We start from the raw sequence: 22,990 nt of genomic DNA on the forward strand, positions 1-22,990 counted from the left end.
AAATTTTCTTATATAATTCTTATATCTCTAGTCTTTTATTTGTGGTCTTTGAGGAACTATTTCTAACCCAGTTCTTAAGATTGGTAAATTTTAAAAAAAACTGGTTTGATAGTATATAAAATAAATTTATTATAAATGAATTTTCGTTTATTCAGTAGAAATTTAATTCATTTGACTTCCCACGATACCAGATTTGTATACTTTATCGTATTATACTTAATTTGCTATCTTCCCTAAAACTGAGTCTCTAAACAGTTGAAATGTTTTAATCCTTATCCATAGAGCTGATTGTAAATAAGCTCTATGGATAAGGATTTCCTATTTTTATATTCTTTGCATTTTTATTGCTGATGTTCATGCCATTTAAAAAAAAGTCTTTCCATGATTTTCGTTTAGTTGATTTGACAGATAAGTTCGTTTTTTGACATTTTTCGCCGTATTCTCAGAGCACGTTTTCTTCTTCTTGAGTCCACTAAATTCTGACTTTTCTATCCTCGCAGACAACTTCACATATGATTCTCTGGCTGAATCAGTCGATGCCTTCTTCAAAAGTCTGTTAGTGCGTCTGCAAGAAAGTTTGATTACTGTTTTTAAAACGCTTCAGATTTTCTCAGTTGATATTTGTATACTTGAATCTACAGTTCAATTGGAAAGTTACTCAATTTTATTTATTTTTTTAAACTTTCTTACCGAGTTTTATTGTTAATACGATACTCAATTTTACTTTTCATCTTCACTCTTGTTTGCCAATAACAAAGTCAACGAGGCGTTTCTTATGTCTGGTGTATTCTTGTATTTTTCTTGTGAGGATAAATGTCTGTCTGAAATAATAGATAGCAAAAAAAAATATCACCTTGTTGAAATACCACCAAAGTTGAAACGTTTAGCCAGTTGTTTACAAATATTATTCGCTTGGGTAGGAAAGAAAAGCGAACAGTAAGTTAGTAGTTACGAATTGGGTTGCATAGCAGTAAATTAATTGAATTTAGTTAATAGAAAACACTGAGATGGACACCTCATTAAATCAATCGATTTATAAATTAGTTTATAGACTTATAAAATATACAGAAAGAGTCTGTTTATTTTGATTCAACAAGGACATACTAGATAGCGTAATAAAATAGGGAAGAAAATAGTTATAACAAATAAAATTAGTTCGTTACTAGACTTGAAAATATGTGGAAGATCTAGACATCAGTAAGAGAAGCACTGAAGTTAAGACTTCATGATCATTATACATAATATATAAATAATATAATATATAAAAAGAAAAGAGGGAAAAAATGAAATATACGTGTTGTGCAGTTAGGCTTTTCAATTTGGTTCTTTCTTGTCGATATTATATTAAAATATCTTAACCAATTTTTGAGGCATCCTATTATTGTTTTTAATTTTCCATTATTATAGATAGTAAGGATGATTTACTCTTTGTCATTAATGTTATAACCGTGCTTCAATAAAAGTTTTCTTTCTTACTAGGCACCAACATTTTGGAAGAAAGACAGTGTTAACACCAAATAGAGGCATTCCATATTTACAGATGAATAAAAAACAAATTTTACAGGAAGTTATTTGAACTTGCTTTACGTTTAGAGAACAGACATCAATCATAAAATGGATGACTTTCCAATAAGTATACGACTAATAGTCCAACGCTTCGCCAGGATACCATCAAGGTTTGAATGTGTCATCAATAAAAATCCTAATTGAAACAGAGCATTAAACAAGCCATGTCAGAATCGCATATTACTCTAAAAGAAATAGCTGACTTTTCAGAACTTTCCGATGTTAATTTAACCTTTAACACAACCGACGGAGTCGAAGTAGTAACCGGAGTGCAATGGACAGGAGCGTTAATACAACAGGTGGTAACTTTGTCGATAATTTTTATCGTAACACTAGTGGGAAATACAATCATTGTGCTTGTTCTCTCCAGGTCTCGCTACAGAAAAAGATCATCAAGAGTTAATATATTCATATTAAATTTAGCGATTGGAGATTTGGCCGTATGCTGTCTAACTATGACCTCGGAACTACTATTTGTGGTAAGTACGTGCGTTTCATTCATACACTTCAGAGTAGTTTGAGTTTTAGATGATTGCGATAAGTTACTGCAAGGATACTTACATTAAATTACTGTGATTGTTATGAAATAGAAGTTTAGTTTCACAGAATTGGATGCCTTTAATGGGACATACATTGTTCTGTGAATTGAAATCGCTTTGATATTTATTTCTAGCAAAATTGCCATAATTGTGAGCAATTGTCTGCTGAAACACTTTTCAGCTAATGTCAGGCTAATTTACACCATTCTTTCGATAATCGAAACAGTCGAATAATAGTTCTAGAAATACTACTAACGGAGTTTAGATTGATTTATTTTTAAAGATGAAATTGCTTCCGAAATAAAGTTCAACTTAAAAACTTATAGACCATTTACGGTAACTTACAGTAAATAACTCTATTTTCAGAGGCATTAAGGAAATTTAAAGAAATATAATAGTGTCTTTACTGGCCGGTTAGCTGTAAATGTTCATAATTATTCTTATACGTAGGAAATTCCTACTTATACAAATTGGTTCTGGAGGTTTTATACGCTAAAGGTTTGAGCGTATAAAAAAGACAGAAGAGAATGGAAAAAAATAATCTAAGTGATATATCCGAGAATAGGGTGAAAGTAGACAAAGAATGCAAAAGAATAAAAATTCCCTGAAAAACAGACGCTATTAAGAACATTCTAAAACGAAACTGCAGAGAAGAATGATTCATGTCGAGTTCAGAGTAGGTAGCTATTCAGCTACTGTGTTCAACTGAATGTAAAAACTGTCTCGCGTTTACACTAAATGTAAAGCTTAAAGGAAAATTATGAATTTAACTCTGTAACTTTGTGCTTCAGGAATGCCTACGACTGTATCAATGCGCGCACTCATAACACGAAATTAACGGGTTTCTGAATTACTATACACGCCTGTTATTAGCAAAGGATGAACTGATAATATGTACGCAATCATTTTGAGCTTGCTTTGTTACAGACAGAAAAGGAAATGAAACTGGAGAATTCAACTCAATCTTCTTTCGTTGAATTTTGCAGTTCGTTTCTTCTCATCTGTTATCTAGAACCAAAGGTCTAGATAAGGGATACGAATTTAAACAGGAAACAGGATGAATACTTCTACACTTATAAGAATCGTTTCTATAATTCGTTATGAACCAGAGTTTGTTTAAAAGCCTGGAATCAGTGATAAGAAAACGAATTACAGAAATCACAAAGCTCATCAAACTTGAGACAGTTACAAGGATGAAATACCTATGTCTGTTGCCATATGAGAGAAGTAATCAGTACTATGGAGGGATCTGAATTGCCAACTGTACAAATAACATCCACAGTCTACTTGAAGGATTACTGGTAATGAAGAGATAAGTTTGGAGAATTGTTAGGATTATCGGATATTCTGGTCGATATGTGAACAGCTTGTTGGAGATCTGTGTATAGCAAATGCCTCAGCATCTCTACCTACTGTATTAGTACAGTCGGAAAAAGGGAGATCAACTGGAATTTTATATCTTGAACCCATTTAATGTTATCTTTAAACAAGAAAATCAATTCAGCAGCATACCGATGATAAAAAATATATTTTATCTATCCTGCATCCCGATATACAGCTTAACATTAATATTTTCTCCTATTATTAAAAATTATTTCTCTTTCTAAATCTGCTTCATGATATCATGCCAATCTTTTTCAATTTGATTGAATCTAGTTTCACTTATTTTTATAACACAGCACACCTTGATTCTTGGTATTAACTGCATTACATTCTAGAGCACAACAGCATCAATCGTTTGTTTAATAAGGTTTATTTCATTTTCATTGTCATTCTGAAGTTAAGCACAAAGAGGAATAAGAAACAGAATAAAGTTCGTTTAACATATGCCCGCGCACGTGTGTGTGAAAATGGAAATGGTAAGATAGAATGAGAAGATGACGTTAGAAAAGGAAGCAGACTGCATTAGAGCCAGGAGGAACGAAACTAAAAATTGATTTGCCATTAGATAAACCTGCAGTGAAGAAAATCTTGAGCAGTATAATTTAATAATTCAGGATTCATAGATCGTGGCATTTGTGACTGTTTCATCGAAAGTCTCCACTTTCTTTCCGGTTAGATAAAAAAAAGCGGCTTCTGTCAGCACAATTTATCGGAAAAGAGAAGAGTTAGATAATTATACTCACTTGAGAGTTGCTAACTACGTTTACACACAAAAATGGTGAAGTAAATAAATTAACGTTCAATTATGAAATTTCTAAAGCTTTTTATTGAAAGTTTTAAATACAGTGAAAATGTTTATAAACAGAAAAAAATTAATGAAATAAATTGATGATGCTAATGTAATAATGAATTGTATCAGTTACATTTTCCTATAATTAAATGAGAGACAAAGTTTATTTATTCATTAATTTATTTTTTAAGTAATTCAAAAATGGCTTTAAAACTAATGACTCTTTAATTAAAATCGTTTAATTATTAAACCTTTAACTAATTGAATCTTTTAGAGAATCCGAATACTGTTGAAGATATTAATTCACATACAAGATATCATTTCTAGGGTAAAGTTCTTGGGGACACGTACCACTAAAAGGAATTCTCAAAATGCATTTGTAATGGAAGTTCCGTTACAATCCGTATGAGAAAATCATTTGTTCTTGTACGCAGTAATTGATTTCGAGTGTAACCTTTTTTATTAAATGCCTGAGGCACGGATAAACCATCAATATTTCAAGGATTATTTGTTCGTTTGTCATTATAAGCTCCCGAGATTTAGTGAGTCGGATTTTCACAAAAAAAAGTTTTAAAACAAATAAATGATACTGAGCATATTCTATTTGAATGTGAAAAAAATGCATTCTAATCCTTCATATATACGATGCAAGCTAACAATATGGGAGTAAACTCCTGAAATATTTTTAATTGTGTTAATTTCATTCCCAATCATTTTTAGTCGATAAGAGCAATTTTAAAAGCATTTATTGATTTCTGTAATTTCTTTCAGTGCTCTGTATAAATTTTAAAGCAAGATAAACGACAAATGTATTTTATTTCGTTCTGTAATTCATACTGGTAATTTTGGATCATTAAAGTCATTCGATATTTTGAAAATGTCACAAAACCTCATGTTTCCCATTTGGTTGAATCCTCTATTCTTCATTATTTTCTCTGGTGAGAGTTAAAAAAAGAAAATTAAATGAAATTCTCTTATTCATTTAGAATAAAAACAATTGATTTTCTCTATGCTCAGAAATATTAGAAACAGAAATTCTTTGATTCTAAAAATTACTTCTAAACTTTCTCCAGGTAAGAGGTTTCTACTATGTCATAATGCTTGAACAACTAGTTTCGTTGGGGTATAATTATTAGTAAGGAAAATTTGGTGCTTGCAATACCTCATTACAGTAAGATGAAAATCAATAAACCACAACAGTATCAACTCTTGTTCATGTTGCTCTATCAGCTCATAATACTTAAGCTTGCTAAAGCGAGATTCATTGTCTAGGAACGTTGCATTTATGAAGAGCATCTTGCGGTGCCTGAACTGTTTCATTTTTTTGTTTTTACTAACAGCATTTGGAAAGGAATTCTTATGTAATCGGGAGAGAAACCTCAGTATTACATTCGTTAGTAGTAATTATCGGAGTTATCTGATAGATTATATTTTGTCCTCTACTAAAAAAAAAAAAAACTGAACACAAAACTTCTTAGATCCCGAATAAGCGACTAATAGGGAAAAAAATCCTGAATGGTTTTTCTATGTGTATAGTTGGGAGTGACAAGACTTACCTTAGGTTTCTATTGACGTGAAAACCGAAACTGTTGAATAATTCAGTTGCCCAACGATTGGGTATTTCATGTGTGTAAATATGTGTGTGTTCACGAGGCCTGTTTGCCTGCTTTGAAAAATGACAAATCCCAGTTTCTGGTGTAAAACCCCTTCATCTCCGAAGGGGTTTTACATCTCCAAAGGGGTTCTGAGACCAGCTAACTCACGTGCATTCAAACTCATATCTCTCTTAAAACTAAATAGCTACTAAACGAAAAAAACATATGACTTTTGTAACATATTAGCTAATACAGATATAGGCCATTATATAACAAAGTTACCTACTCTGTCTGTATTCATTTATCAGTAGAGATATTTCTAAAAATGGCAACATTACTTTTTCACTTGCGCACGATGACAAAATGAATATAACCAAAACTTCGTATTATTTGTTCAGCTGAAATTCTTTCTGAAATGGTATTTTTGTTACATGTTTAAATGAAAGCGAAGGTATAAACTCTTCGTACCAGAAGCTCTCTCTCTCTCTCTCTCTCTCTCGCCCTTTTGTCTGCTAGTTTCTCTTATAACTGTCTGAGTTATAATTATTGCTGTCTGAGCTCTTATTATTAAACAAGATCAGTTTTAAGACAATATTGGTTCTTTTGTAAGGTCTTGTCATAGAGAAAGCAACTTATCTACGAGTATTTTAATTACATCAGAAACGTTGTTATAATTATTTTTCCTATAAATTGAATGTGCCGGAAATTTATGAATACCAATCTGTGATATAATCAGATTATTAAATTGGGCAAGAAAATATCTTTACATACAAGCAGCAAGAGAGGATAGCATTTAATATTGTTTTCCTGCTCCCCACTTCTGTCTATTGTTGTATGGCGTTCAGACAAAATGTTGATAAAAACAAAGGCTGCGCCACATCTTTATACCTAGCTATCCCGGATCCCTTTAGTGCCATGTTAATTAGGATCAAACTGTGAATGGTTATAGTTCAGAATAATAGTAATAAAAATAATAATAATAATAATAGTAAAATGACTATGCATGAAATATTGAACGACACAACTAGAATATGCAATCGAGAAAAGAAATTTGTAAGAATAAGATAGTATAATACATGGGACGTATATATATATATATATATATATATATATATATATATATATATATATGTTAAAGATACCAAGCTATTTTAAACCTGGTTTTACTCCATTTCCCAAGTAAGCAAACAGAAAAACAAGTCAAGTTTGCGCCTGCAAGTGTTGCAAGTCTAGTTGACCCTGCACTAGGTGCAGGGTCAGCTAGACTGTTTGCTTACTTGTAAAATACTTTCTACATTTATATCTCCTCCTGAGATTTTTATTTAATAAGGTTAAAACACCTTATGGTAACTTGTTCTGGTAAAATACTTATAAGCTCTATATTACTAAAATCTTGGTATTTCTAGCCTGTCTCCCACTGATGAGACCTCAATAAAGGTCGAAACCGGTCTGGGTAGTGGCCCCCTTGCCTTTAATACAAAGCATCATACATCTCCTCCAGGAGATGTGCTTTGCATTAAGGGTAAATAAATATTAAGATTAGTGATCAGAGCTTATTCTACTTTTACCATGAGTTACTTTGGTGTTGCACTACGTGCAGGGTCAGCTAGACTTGCAACACTTGCAGACGCAAACTTGACTTATTTGTCTGTTTGCTTACTTGGGAAATGGAGTAAAACCAGGTTTAAAATAGCTTGGTATCTTTAACATTTATTATACCCAAGGTAAAATACTTTCTATATATATATATATATATATATATATATACAGGGTGGTTCAAAATTCCACGTACCTTTGAGGGGAGGTAAAGAACATCAAAATCAACCATATTCACATAGGAAAGCATGACCGGAAACGCCACCAGAAAGTGATAAGTGGCGATGTTTGCCAGCGCTCCAGGTGAGTAATTGGAGCTTCCTCATTCAAGCTTTCGAGTGGTAAGAAGAACATGCGTCGTTTTTAACGCTGAGATGGCAGACATGCATTTCGTTTACCATATTATGTATCCAACTACTATTGAACTGTTCAGTTACGCCTAATAAAGTTTTTTACACTACTTACTGCCTTGTGTTATTTCTGTATCTTTGTGTCCCTATTAGTACCTTCCGGTGGCGTTTCCAGTCATGCTTTCCTATGTGAATATGGTTCATTTTGATGTTCTCTACTTCCTCTCAAAGTTTGTACGTGGAATTTTAAACCACCCTGTATATAGATGAATATAACTATTTATTAATATTGATTATATAGGCTTCATTTAAGCCTAGCTTATTAATGTTTATATTTATAAAGACCGGGATGAACTCAAACTTCAGAAAATTCTATTCAATTTATATAATTTTTGTGCATTCATCAGAGAAAGGAAGTCATAAGAAACGGAAAAAAAATTAATTTGAATGACTATAAGATAATGTGCTACTTCTATCAGTTAAAAGTAATTCAATTCTATAAGATTAGAATACATGAATAGTATATGAATCTATAAACAGAAATTTTATGCGAAAGAATACACGATAATGAACATACGTTTTGTAGCAGTCAAATAATTCAGTTCCCTTGAGATTAAAATACATGATAGGATCGGAATCTACAGAGTAGTAAACATGATAAGATAATAGAAACCATCATATAAAAGGAGAATAGGAAAATGAGGACGTGGACATACACATCAAAGAAAATAAAAACAAGAAGCTTGTGTCTCTCTAAAATATATTTAGTGTAATTAATAAGTACAATAAAAGAAGCCTTCACTGATGGTTAAGTGTAATCATCATACATCTAGAAAAAGTACTCGCAAAAGCACAGGTTGAAGAAGCCTTATTGCCAAACTTGATCGATATACCTTTTACTTGTTGCTGACGCAAATAGGTTTGCTCTGAAGCATCTAAACATAGTATCAAACCCTTTAATAAAATAGCATAAATTTTGTGAATATATTCAGTTTCTCTCTCTCTCTCTCTCTCTCTCTCTCTCTCTCTCTCTCTCTCTCTCTCTCTGTAATCCAACCATGAAAACGGTATAATCTTATTTTATTTTATTTATTTTTTCGGTTGCAATCGTGATGAGTGGCGTACTTTTCTTTTATGCTGCTATCTACAGTTTGCAGGTGCGATCGATAACAACTCCTAGCAAAGAACGTTTGGGTAGACTCATCGTGTTTTTGAAATTTCTTAAGTCAGTCATTCAAATTTATTTCTGTGTCATACAAAGAAATAAGGAAAGATATCCTGGAATTTTTCCCCTACATGAAAGAGTAAAACCTTATTACTACATTAATTTCTTAGGCATATTTCATATTGATTTAATTACATAATTAAACATTTAATTTTCGCTTTAAATGAGACCACGCCGTGGTTGCTCAAGAGGAAAGTGACAAACTTGATTCCAAAATTATAAAATCTGTTCATTGCTATTATTTAAGTATGAAAATTCTTGTGTAAATTCAAATGGCAACCACGTTTTCTTTATTTTCCTTATATTTGTGTGGTCCGAAACCAAACTAATTCAAACAAAACTGAACAGATTTTCCACTGTAAAATTATATATGAAATACTATTTCGTAATTGTCACAATATGTACGAAATACTAACTTATTTATATATACACACTTATTTATTAATAAAAGAAATTAAAAATCTAAGCAAAGTCTAAGAAATAAGTGTGGTTTCGTAAGTTTAATATTAATGGTGTGTGTGTTGCGCTTCATGTAATTCTTCCATGCATTTTAAAACTAAAAAAAAATCATCCCTTTCAGGATATTACAATAATTAACTAGAAAGAGTATTATCTACAAGTTAGTTGTTTTCTCACAGATTTATCGATGTACATGTTATGTAATTAAGGTTTCTCTCAATAGAGAATGGAGTAGTTTACCAAAAAAAAAAAAGTTGTCAGAAATTGTTTTCAGACGTAGAAGGATTAATTACTCTAAATTATCTTAATGAAATTTCGTTAAAATAGATTGGTTTCTTTCTTCAGGAAATAAGAGCTTTCACACTTATTTATATTAGTTTCCTACCAAGAAAAAAAAATAGTACTCATCTCAGTTATTTGGGAAATACTACTATGAGGGAGAACGAACCATTAATCCATTTAATTAAACTTATTTTAAGTACTTATTTCGTGTTCAGTTACAACTAATGTTCATCTGATGCTTGAACTGTTTTTCGTTATGTGACCCATAAGTGGGCCTTTCTAGAAGTTTAAAAAAGCCCGAAATATGCACAGTGATATCAATAGGGACACAATAGCCATGTAATTTTTCATTCGCTCTTTGATTCAGAACAAGAATAAATTACATCAAATGAAAAACAAGGAGGCATTTGACGATTGTCCTACCGAGATAAGTGGATAATATAAAAGTTTTAAACACTTTCTTATCAAAGGATAGAATAGTCTAAATCTTAACTTATATACGTTTTAAATTTCAACTTTTGTCCTGAATTCATTCATTGAACTATTGTTATTATCATTTATTCAATAAGCACAGATCAACACTATGCATTATCTTGTCGAACAGGTATTTGGCGAATGGAAACTAGGATCGACAGCTTGTAAGATCACCTTATATGCGCAGATTGTCACGCTTGCTAGCACAACATTCATCTTAACGTCTATGAGCTTCGATCGCTATCTGGCTATATGCCGTCCATTGAGATCCACAGGTGGAGCGAAACAAGCCAAGAGAATGATAGCAGGTTCCTGGATATTGGCCTTTATATTTGCCATTCCACAACTACTTATATTTGTTCAGGTAGAATGTCTTCTTTATTATTAGAATATTTTCGTGGTTTGAGATTCTTGTTATAAATTTCTAGATTTAAATTAATACTATGTGAATATTTATTTATTGAATGAATTATTAATTTAATTGATATTATTGTAGTTATTTTATTGTTAATGTATGCTTCACAAAAGTGGTAACAAAACAGAATAAAAAGTAACATTGCTTTTTAAAGGGATAAAAGCTGAAGTTCTACGATATTGGAGAAATATTCTTGACTTAGTTTTACCTTATAAAACATGAACAGAGAAATTTTATCTGGGTTGTGAGAATTAATGTTGTGATGAATTTTTATGCAATTCGATGAAAAACAGTATGATATGAGATGTGAAAGAAACACCAATAAAATTGTAACTAAATAGTTTAATTCTCTAACAAATGGGTACATGAAGACAACAGGTCAAAAGGAAAGAAAAGAATATAACATAGGTAAATAATTTTAAGATTTTAGTACTTCTTGATTTTGATTAAACCTTACAAAATTTGAGAACTTCAGCATGAAATTGTATAGAACTGCTTAAAAACGTGGTCTCTGTATAGGAATGTTTTTATTCTCTTTCCTTCAAATTATTTTAATTTACACACTGATCGAGTGATTTAGAAATGCATGTAATTTTTCTGACATAGCATCGGTAGAGAATTCATGTCTAGTCTCTGAAGATGAGAAGAAAAAGTTCGAAACAACTATCAGACCAGTGAAACTCTTAAGACAAATGTTAATAAACGTAAAACAAATTTCATATCCTCAGCAGCAAAACAAGTGATGTCATATTGCTGTAATGAATTTTGTTCCCATATATTTAGGTGTTACTCTATACAAGAGATCTCAAGTAACCTTCCACACAAAATCCAGAACCAGATTATATATTAATATATATTGCCTTAACGCTGGTAATGTTATGTTACTTGGAAGATGACATTTACTCTATTGGATTGAATTAAATATAGCATCTACGACAAATCAAATCACATCATAACGTTCTTAAAATTTTATCCACTTACTTCCAGAACTAGAGTAAATTTTGCCCTTCAGCGTGTAATTATTTAACAGTGGTTTATTAACAACTGTCTTGATCCTGCATGCTGAGTAGTTGCGATAATCACTGCGTTATCAAAAGGGAACATTTTTATATCTCTTGGTTCTTCCACCATTGCGAAACTTTTCTCCTCCCTGAGCTGATTTATCAGTTACTGAATATAGGAAAAAAATCACCATCTTTCTGGAGCCTCAATAGATGTTGTCTGACTGCATTTTTCATTTATTTTTCTTTTTTTTTTCTCTTTTTCCTTCTCGGCTGCTTCTTACAAACTATGTTCCCTTTGATCATTAAGTGTTTTGTTACTAAAACGTGCTGAGAGTCATTCGTGGTTGAAAACTGTGTTCGCGCTTTATTAGGTTACTTTTTGATAAAATGATTCTCCTCACAGTCAGAATCGTAAAACCATTCTAAATTAGAAGCAATCTCATTTAGAAAAGTTTTAGTCTTATATGCTATGATTTTAGAATTAAAAAAAATATATTAGCAGAATATACTTTTGGTGGATGGTTTTAAGAACAATTATTAGATCGAACCAGAGTTTCCCCCTTGAAATCTTGAAACGTAAAGGCTGCCAGATCTATCAATTTACAGAATTCCACAATATCACTTAATACTGAGAAAAAAATTGATGGATTTTACATGCAAAATCATTGAATATCATCAGGTTATCTTTCAGCATTCATTGCATTCGTTTTTGTTTTTTATCACTGATATTCAAATAATTAATTTTTGCGCTTAAAGAATTTATGCCCAATTTCTTAAACATAAAAATCTGACATTCTTCGTCATTTGTTCAGAATTTGGTTGGCAGTTATTTGGCATTCCAACATTAGTCAACTTGTGAACCCTTCAATACACCATTCAGTTTCAGACGAAAACCATAAAAAATGTTTTCGATCATACAGCAGGCATTTAATGACGTCTGCGTCCAAAAAATTAAATCAGGAAGCTTATGAAAATGACTATGAAATAAATTAGCTGTCAGATCCTCTTAACACAATGCCATGAAATTAATTCCCTTGCTGACGTCGAACGTAATTCAAGTTTATAAATATGTGTGCAGATTTCGAATTAATCCTTTAGTAAAGCTAATAAAATAAGCGCTAGATTTATTGAGGCGGAAGTTATTTTTTAAGAATCAATATTTGTTGTCGAAATGGCAATGCATCCGTGCTCTTAAATAAATTTTCATGAATTGTGAGCCATTACATTATAAAGAAGCATAGAAATAAACATCTGTTTGGACGATCCCTGTTTATCCCTCATGAATAATCCAATAAGTAATTCTATGTTTTTACAAACTGCTGTTAACGAAATCGTTGCTTAGTATTCTGTTACATTTTTACTTTAGATGCAAGGATAATATCAACGTGATTTACTTTAGATTACTGTTCCGATTTTAAATTAAATTTTGCTAACTCACTTGTGTAATATGATACTGTAAGTTATATTACAGATTATGTATTAGTAGAAAATTTAAATACTTATAAATTGACCAAGAGTCTTAATTACGTTAATTACGCGCTAAGTTTACTACTACTATCTCCTGAAAAAGAAGGCCATTATCTATTGATAAGCTCTGCAATTTAAATTGAAATGCTTGATTATTATTATTAGATTTTGATAAATATTTGATAAATATTCAAATTCGTAATCTATCCCTGCTTTTAAATAAATTGCCAATTATAATTTCAGCTGTTGCAGGAAATTATACAATCAACAATGCACGAGTTAGTGAGCATTATCAGTATGCAAATAGATCCAAATAGTAAGTTATATTTGTATAAGTAACTTTCCAGAGTAAAATATGAAATAATGATTTTCATAAAAACTGAAAGAAGTTATAACTACGTTAGATTTCTTAATTCTTTATGATTTTGGAGTTAGTATTACATCATCTCTGGCTACAAATATTTTATACTGAATATTTAGTTGTTATTGATCAGCACTATTTGTTGAGAGTATACAGTAAGCAGCCAGCAGAAGTTTATTATAATAGAAGCTAGAAGTATTTATTTTAAGCATTCTAGCTACCAGTTTCTATTCCAAGTAACAATTGCGAGATAAGCGAACCATGGAACACGCTTCACCAAGATCGCTGCTTGATAAAATCACTTTTAAGAATTCTACCAATCGATTCGGTTGTTAGGAAGAACTTAGGAAGTTCTTCTGTCTGAAGAAATTCTCCACAGTATTAAGTTACTCTAGAATTCGAACTGTGGCAATACGTGCAGAATCTATCCAAGTTAAATTATATAGAAAAGACAAAAATCTATTTTAATTCTTATTGCAGTTCTTAAAATAACAAGAACGCATTAAAATATTCTGTTTAATAGTCATGCATAAAACATTAAAGAGTAGCACTTTGAAATACTTGAAAAATTCAGGTCAGGAATAAACGTTTCTTACAAGGTTGTAGCATACATGTCTGGAAAGACATTTAAACTACAATCATATATTTTTATTTATTTATTTAATGCTATTTAATGGTTATCTGGATGCACTGTTAACTACTAACGATTAAAATGCATCAGATAGATACAAATATTGTATTTTCTTAACATAACCTCTTATTCTGTCTTATATCAAGTCTAGCGATAGCATTGATAACGGGGTTTCCCATCAGATATAAGAAGAAAAACTAAACTGATTGAACGAATAAACCATGCCAGATGTAATATCTATATCAACCACATTTAAGATAGAACGAAGAGCTATTATATTCTTTCTCGTTCTGTTGGACCTGATCAGTTACTGTAATTAAATATTCAAATGTTTGTGTGAGGTCGAGGACCTGAGATTCTGTAAGAAATATCAAAAGACAGAAAGAGGTAGTGTACGAAGGCAAAATATATCAAGCCGTGGCCTTTATCGTAGCTGTGGTTTTCTTTGAATTTGTGAATTTCTAGGTAAAGAGAATTATTGTGATTCGCTTGCTCCTTTTGATTGCTTTGTCTCATCCATCTCTTTAGGGTAGAGTCCCCTAGTAAAATAGCTAATGAGGGGTTCACGACGAATTTTAATGCAGCTGGTTTTTTACTTCTCTGCTGCATCCCTTAAGGGATGTCCGTGTGTTTTCATGCCTGTTCTTGGTGAAGAAAAAACCAAATTTCTGGCTTTTTGTTGTCCAAAACAATTACGATTAATTTTGAAACTTATAAAGTTTGAATGTCCTTTCGTTAAAGGTCGCTTTCTCGTTATTTGAAAATATTCATTGGAAAACCTTTGGTTTTCAACATACGCTGTCAAATCAGTTCACTATCGGTAGTGGTTAAAATTATATTGTAGTTATGTACAGTTATATGAAGAATTATAAGTCATTGTCTACTTAGTGTATATGTTTCAAAAGAAACTTGTACTTGAATTAAAGAAATTTTAATTCCTAGACAATGTAAATTTTTAGAAAGTTACGTCGATTATTAATAAGATAAAACAACATTTAATAAGATTATATAATTTCTTTTAATTCCAGGTAGAAAATGGACGATTTTCTAGCGGACAAGTGCGCTATGAATGCGTCAGTAAAGGATACACAGCAATGTGGCAGAGAAAATTGTATTTCACTTGGTTGACAACATACATTCTTGTCATACCGGCAATTTGCATCAGTTACTGTTACATCAACGTGTTGAGAGTAGTATGGGCAGCTGGAAGAGAACACCAAACATTCTCCAACAACACTAGTGACATCTATTTGAGGAGATGTGTAAATGCTTCATCAACTATTCCAAGAGCTAAAATTAAGACATTAAAACTAACTATCTGCATTATTGCTAGCTTTATTATTTGCTGGACGCCATATTTTATAGTGAATAACATCCGAATCTACAGCAATTATTCGATTAAAGTATCTAAAAATATTATGATCGGAGTTCAAACCTTAGCTCTAGTCAACAGTGCACTTAATCCTATATTCTATGGATATTTCAACGTTCACCTTCGGAAGGAGTTTAAAGAGATTGTTTACAGGAAAGATGTCCGTAGCTGTTTGACGGGAGAACCTGGTCCATCGGATTTGGACGACACTGCATACAGCACAGCTAATAATTGTCAACATATAACTAAATCCACCGTTACTAACCGTATTGTTCACTATAACGTTGAGAAATGTAAACTGGAAGTTCACACTCATCATCGTTGTGAAGATTTGTAACCAAGGTTTAAGTGTTTTCTTGGGACTTGCAACAGGTGCTTTACCTCTTGAACTTATTCGTCGAAGTGTTGTAATCTAAGATATAAAAAAAAAATATTATATTTTAACACGTTCGCTGTTCGGTATGTGAATAATAAAAGATTGTCACAATACCTATTGTTCGAAATCTGCTTCAAGGATTTTTAACATTATATCGACTAATTCTTTTTATTTATTATAAAATAGCGGAAAGGACTGATAAATAAATATTAAATGTTTATTTAATAAATGTATCAAATAAGCATTCGTTAAATTAATAAAATTATTAAATTAATTAATAATGAAAGGTAACAACGCTATTTTAAAATTTGTGAAATTAATGTATAAATATTCATTTAAATTATTATTTATGAAAGAATTTATTAATGCACATTATTTAATAAATAATAAAATAATAAATAAAAGCTCCCCATAAGTGGTTTAAAAATAATTAGCAAAGTAAGAACCTCGTATGTGTGATATTAAAAAATTAAAATTCAACGCGGAGTATTAAAAATCAATTATTATGAATGTGCATAGTTTAATTCATTTAACTCATCGTACAATAAAACAAGTGGATATTTTATCTATCCTTCCTTAGACCCAATGCTTGCAACAAGAAAACAAAACAAAGGAAAAAAATCACTATTTTGCGAGATTTTGTCTTTATCGATTCCTCTTATACTCAACGACATACAGTCAAGACTTTCAGTAATATTAAATTGTTATTTATTTCATGATTTGCTATTGTTTTATGATTCATAAAAATGTTACGTTTAAAATCTGTGTCCACATTTTAAAACATTAAACTAATTGCTAAGTGCTAAGATCTTCAAGGTCGCTGCATTCAATACTATCGCGTCTTTTCCACAAAAGAAGACATCTGCCAGAGAATGTGCAAGAATCAAGAATAAAACCCTTGGCTCGTAACCTTAGCTGTCTACACGTAATCATTAATAAAAATAATTATAACAACAACATTTAACTGAATTAAATTTATTGGCACGTGGCTAATATTTCTAGAGGTCTCCGATTCTTTTATATTTTTTTACTTTAGTATTTCAATCGAAAAGGAAAAATGGAAAACAAAAATATATATTTGACGGTATATAAAAAGCAAAGAACAGAATGTGAATAGCAATGATTGTATGGTGATCGTTAAAAACTCATTCATTATCTTCCTTTTCTGCAAATCGACATGTAACTTTATTTTAATTTTTCATTGATAATACAAATTAAATATCCAATGCGTGTAAAGAACACCGCCTGTATCTTATAAGAACATCGTTATTTTTCTCCGATATAAAGTAGAAGATAATTGATAAATATAAAGAAATGAACAAAGAGAATAATCAGCATAAGGGAGCTCTGCAGCTTGCAATGCTGTCATACAGGCTCCCGAATTTAAATGGATTGCAATTAGGTTTACGTCAACTTCGATATTGTTAATGTGCTTCGCTGTTTCCATTAGCATTAATGATACTGACTAACTATCTAAGAAATAAATGAACTTTATAGGAATGGTATCGTCTCCAGAAGCGAAATTTTTATATTTAGCTCAAAATAAAGTTTTGCCATCTTATTTGCTAATGAGGCTGACTCTCTCTCTCTCTCTCATTCTTATTGCCAATTTATTTTTTTCTTTTACATTATTCTGATTGCTTTTTTTTTTTTTTCAAATTGAAGGACTTGATCATGAATGCACGAGTGAAAAAGTAAAACTCCACAAGCTTTTTTTTAAAAAGATAATAGTATTACTTGGATACAAAATTGATGGAAATTGTGGTTTTCTTTACCACTAGACTGAGTAATGGTGGATGTTTATAAAAACAGTTACTCGCAATGCATGCTTACTAATTTTGGTCTTGCTGATAAACTGCTTGCAGCTTTAGAGAATTTAGTTCAGACAGAAAAGGAAGTCGAATATTTTGATGTAAATCAGTGAGGATATTCTTAAATTATATGAATACCTAGGAACAATATTTGATAGAAAGCACCTTAAAGAATAGTAATTATAATCCTGGCCAGCCTGGCTGGCCGAGTGGTTAGCGTGTCTGCTCTCCAAGCCAAAGGGCTGCGGGTTCGAATCCATCCCGCCGTGGGTATGGATGTTTGTGATTGTCTGTGGAAAAATTAGTGGTGGAGGTCGGCAGTAGATGGCGCTGGTGTAGTTGCAGTCCGTTGGCGGATTGAGTGGTAGAGCAGGTTCCCTCCCTCGATGAGTCTTTGGACTCCTTGGAGGTGTCAACTAATAATAATAATATTTCCACGGTTTACTGTGCATTCTGAGTAAACGTTTAGGTTAGAAATTAAATATAGCATGCTTCTAAGGCCAGGCAATTCAAGGTTGTAATCGATCGAAATATTGCTCGCTAAGTGAAAAAAAAAAAAACGTCCCACCATGTTCTAATAGGAATTGCCTATAGGAAGAACAACAAGAGGCTAATGATCTTTAAGAGGATTAAATATATTCCAAATGCTTTTGATGTAAGGAAAAGATCAGTATTGCTGGTAAAGTGGGCAGAATTATCTGGTACTACTGTATATACACATATAAACAATTTTAGTGCAATCACTAACGATAGCCAACGTTCTCTGTTACCCGTTATAATTATAACGGCTGATTCAGTACCGTTGGGAAAAGGAAACCATTAACGAGAACGGAAGGAAGACATTAACCTCAGAAACTAAATGAAGAGGATTTCGCTATTATATAGGAGGAAAGAAAATCATAAAAAAAGGAAGAAAAATCAAAAGGTTTAGAATAACTGCTGGCTCTAGGACAAACAACTGGTGCCACTTTTCAGACGAAGAACATATAATTAGACAAGAAAAGTAAAACGTCGTGGAAACTAATGATTGAGTAGGAAGATTATTGTACCTTTTTGAATGCGTAAAAAAAATATAATATAATAGTTAGCATACTAGCTCCACCCAAGAGGCCTATAAGTTCGAATCACGTCACTGGCATAAATGTTTTCTGAATTTACCACAGTACAAGACCACCGATCTATTTTATCGGAGGAATAAAGTGTGTTGAAAATTTTCTAAACCTCTGCAAAGCATGTTCAGGATTGTCTCAACCTTAAAGTCTAACGTATTTTGGGCTTATATCTTTTCATTAGTGGAATCCTCATAAGAATAATAACAACAAAATTCAATACATTCATGAAAATCTACTCAAGGATACACGTTCCTTTTTTCCCTCTTTCGATTTTGCCTTATACTAATGAAATTATCCTCTTTGGAAATAAAATTTCTTTTTTCTCACATTTCGTTCTTTTTTTCGCTTTTGTTTTGAGTTTTTAAAACTGAGAATTTTACTTTCTCTCGTTACGTCAGTACTTGCTGTTCCCTTTACACATTCGGGATATCAGCTACATAGCCAGTGCGATCTAACGAATTTGAACAACGAATAGAGAGAAAGAGAAAGAAGGAGAGTTAAATACCAACACAGTGTGTTTCTTTTACTTGACTTACATTAGCAGATAATGCTACTTGAAGCTTTTTTTTTCACTCAGTTATTTTTTCCTTCTGTTTGAACTTATCCCTTTGTAATTAAAAGAGACTGCTGTTTACTTTGTCAGTAAACAGCAGTCTTCCAAAGTCCAATATAGTAAAAGTAATTAGCAAATGAACATTAGAATTCAACTATTGAAAAACGGAGGCAGTTTTAAATTGACATAATTACAAGAGAGTTATTTGGAGATTCATTAAAGGATATCTTAATGTAGCTTATTTTCTTACTTTTTTCCTTGACTTTTCTAGGTCCTAAGATCATGTTTTAATTGATTTACATTTTAATAAAGACTATTCAGTAAATATTACTTTAGTATAACATCTCGGTTAAATCTCTTAAGTTTAATATAAATTAATAAAAATATTAAGAAACACTGAATTATAAAATTAACTTAATGATATTACGTAATTACAATATAGAAGTTTTTCGTTTTAATAATGATTCCTTACATCAATGTGATATCAAAAAGGATTGGATTTAATATCAATTGTTTAAAAAATACCAAAAACAAATCGAATATTTCCAGATGTCGCTGTTGGCAGATAACAAATGATAGTTTACTTGCTAAATTGAGCAATAATGATCTCACACAACACATTACTCATGCGTATTGCAAATGGCCTTTCAGATAAATTAATGGAAACTGTCAAATATGTGTTTCAATTGATATGGCGCACATTTGTAAATGAAATGTTGATATATAGTATTTTAATGAAAGTAAGTAGTGCAATATATATTTGGTTTCATTAAGAACAGTTTTTTAATAAATGAGTGTAATTTTATAGTCCGTTTTCAAAGATGTGCTGTCGCCAATCATTTTAAATATTTAATAATAATATGTTTTAGCAAAGTGGGGTATTTTATCTTCTATATGAGCTGTTTTTATTCGCTAAAAGAAAACACGTGCATTTGACAGCTATAATATACACCACATATCATGCATTATAGGATTTAACCTCACTATAAGTACATCAATCAGGTTTCAAAGGAGCCAAATTACTTGTCTGAGACTAGCTATTAAGTCCAACACTCAACGTGGAATGGGATAAAAAAAAGAACGGGATGGTTTAAGAATAGAAATATCATAATATTTACAATAATTAATGCATGTGCGATCATTAAACAGTCCTTGATAGAAATAAAAAGCAATAAATGAGATTGCGATAAAATATCTGTGGTATCTTTTCTCTTTTTTTTTTACTTATAATTTTGTAGACAAAGCTAATTATTGCTGGCTTTTATTGTGAGAAATATTCTTTAGCTGGTATATTTTAACACTTAATGACCACAAAAGTTGATAAGAAAACTGAATAAACACTTAGCCATTCTCGTTCCCCACAATGTTTAATTCATTTCATTTCAAATACTTGCCTAATCGAAACAGAATTAATTATATTATTTTATTTCCTTGAGAAGCAATTTCCTTATTATTCTATCTCTTGAGTGTCATTGCCACCTGTTTTATTCCCAGAAGGCTAATAATTTGGGAAATGTAAAAGATGGCATTCTCAGCGAACACACACACACACACACACACACACACACACACACACACACACACACACACACACACACACACACACACACACACACACACACACACACACACTTATTCATACATGAAAAAAATTGCAAGGCTCTGAATTTTTGGAAGATCGGAGCAGTGTCCTAAATACCACTGTGAGTTCATATCGGGGAATTTAATAGTGTGATGCTAGGATGAATGCGGGTGGTGTCAATGACTGATCTCCCAACGTAATATAGACTAGCTATATTTAATAAAAAAAACGACTTAACTGATTTTCATAGAAATTAATTTGTTTATTCCACTGCGAACTCTTTTTAAATAAGATCCATGCCATATGGCGCTAGACAGTTGCATTAAATCTTTTGTAAACTCTCTCTCTCTCTCTCTCTCTCTCTCTCTCTCTCTCTCTATTGTTATATTCCAATCAATATTAGGTCGTATTACTATGGCCTAATATTGATAAAATTCTTCCTAAAAAGAAACGGGAAATCAAGGTAGTTGACTTATCAAGACACTTTATGTGAAAATGCAAAAAAATCTCCTTTGGTTATTTTAAGACATTCAGGAAACAGCAGGATCCACGTTTTAACAATGCAACATCTGAAATTAACAGAGAGGTATATATTTGAAACTTATGCATTCTATTGGAGACCTACGGATGTTTGCTCTCTTGTGCGTGGTATGTTGCCCAATCGTTTCTTGTAGCGGCAACAGTGGTCGGATAAGATGACTTTGGGATTCCTTATGAAACAGTGCGAATTGCCACGTAGCGCAGCTTTGTACGCTTCCTTCACATAAATCAAGCAGAAATTAGGACAGACATTTTATGATTAACAGTTAATTGTTACATTAGCTAGTAGGGCTAATGAATACATTAGCCCTACCAGTCTTAATGTATGGAAACGAAATCTGAACAATAAAACAAAAAGACAAACAAAGATTAATAACAGCTGAAATGAAGTTTATGAGAAAAACTGCGAAGTATACCCTATTTGATCACAAAAGAAACGAGAAATAATGAAAGAATTAAACCAAGAACCAGTAATAGAAAAAATTAAAAAATATAAACATAAATGGATGGAACACGTTCAAAGAATGAAAACAGAAAGATTACCAAAACAAGCCTTAAAGTACAAGCCATTAGGAAAAAGAAAACCAGGACGTCCTCTTAAAAGATTCAACGATGACTTCTAAGTCCAGGAACAGGCAATGCTAGGCCTAAATCCTTGATACGCATGATGATGATGATGATGAGCTAATTGTTGTCTCAGTTAATATTGGCATTTGTGCCTGATGTATTAATTGGATATCCCGAGTATTATGCAAGCGCATTTGACTTAAATAATCCCAACTAGAGAAAAGAATCCCAATGTTAAATAATTTCAATGCTATTCTGATTAATTTTTAATTATTTATTTTTGAATTATTCTGATTTTTTTTTCATATTCGCAGTTATATTCACTTTAGAAATATAATTATCCAGTATTGAACAATATTGAAGTAATTTAGTCACATTCAAGATAAACGCTTTGGTAAACAGCGGCCTTTTATGGAGGCTTGATACTTTAGATTATTTATAAACAGTGGCGGCTCGAGGCTTGAAATCGTAGGGGTGTTGCAACTTTCGAAATATACATACACACTGTAATTGCAGTGTATACGTGTTTGGATAAATATCAAAATTATGGTAAAAATTAAAAAAAAATTAAACATGAAAAAGTATTATTTTTTATCGATAAAATTATATATTAGTAAATCCATATATTAGTATAATTCAAATTAAATTAAAAATAAAACCATTATCATAACCCCAATAATGTTCTAAAATAAAAACTATAACAAATGTTATGTCTTTAATTGTAATGTCCAAATATTTAAAGAGACGGAGTAAACACGATAAGCACTACGAACACTCTACTACTGGCGCAAACTGCATATAAACAACAGTGGAACTGCGGGACGGACAGTGCCGCCTTACGCTAATAGCTCGCATCTCACTATGACGCGCATATGCTTGCGCGTGTAGCAATATGACACTGTGGTAAACACAGTGCTGCTAGCATCCTTCGCCCTCCTAA

The 22,990-nt window shown here is 31.6% G+C and overlaps 1 protein-coding gene across 1 annotated transcript; it reads left to right on the plus strand.

Annotated features, from left to right (window-relative positions):
• Positions 1-1,730: 1,730 nt before the first annotated feature.
• Positions 1,731-15,846, plus strand: LOC150092785 (neuropeptide S receptor-like). The gene is made up of 3 exons (XM_090414278.1): positions 1,731-2,045; positions 10,390-10,623; positions 15,166-15,846. The coding sequence occupies exons 1-3, from the start codon at positions 1,731-1,733 to the stop codon at positions 15,844-15,846; spliced, it is 1,230 nt and encodes a 409-aa protein (XP_090270404.1).
• The last annotated feature ends 7,144 nt before the right edge of the window (positions 15,847-22,990 follow it).

The sequence above is a fragment of the Typopeltis vanoorti genome, chromosome 25 (genome assembly GCF_054136105.1).
Source record: "Typopeltis vanoorti isolate ZY-2024b chromosome 25, IOZ_Tvanoo_1.0, whole genome shotgun sequence".
NCBI lineage: Eukaryota > Metazoa > Arthropoda > Arachnida > Uropygi > Thelyphonidae > Typopeltis > Typopeltis vanoorti.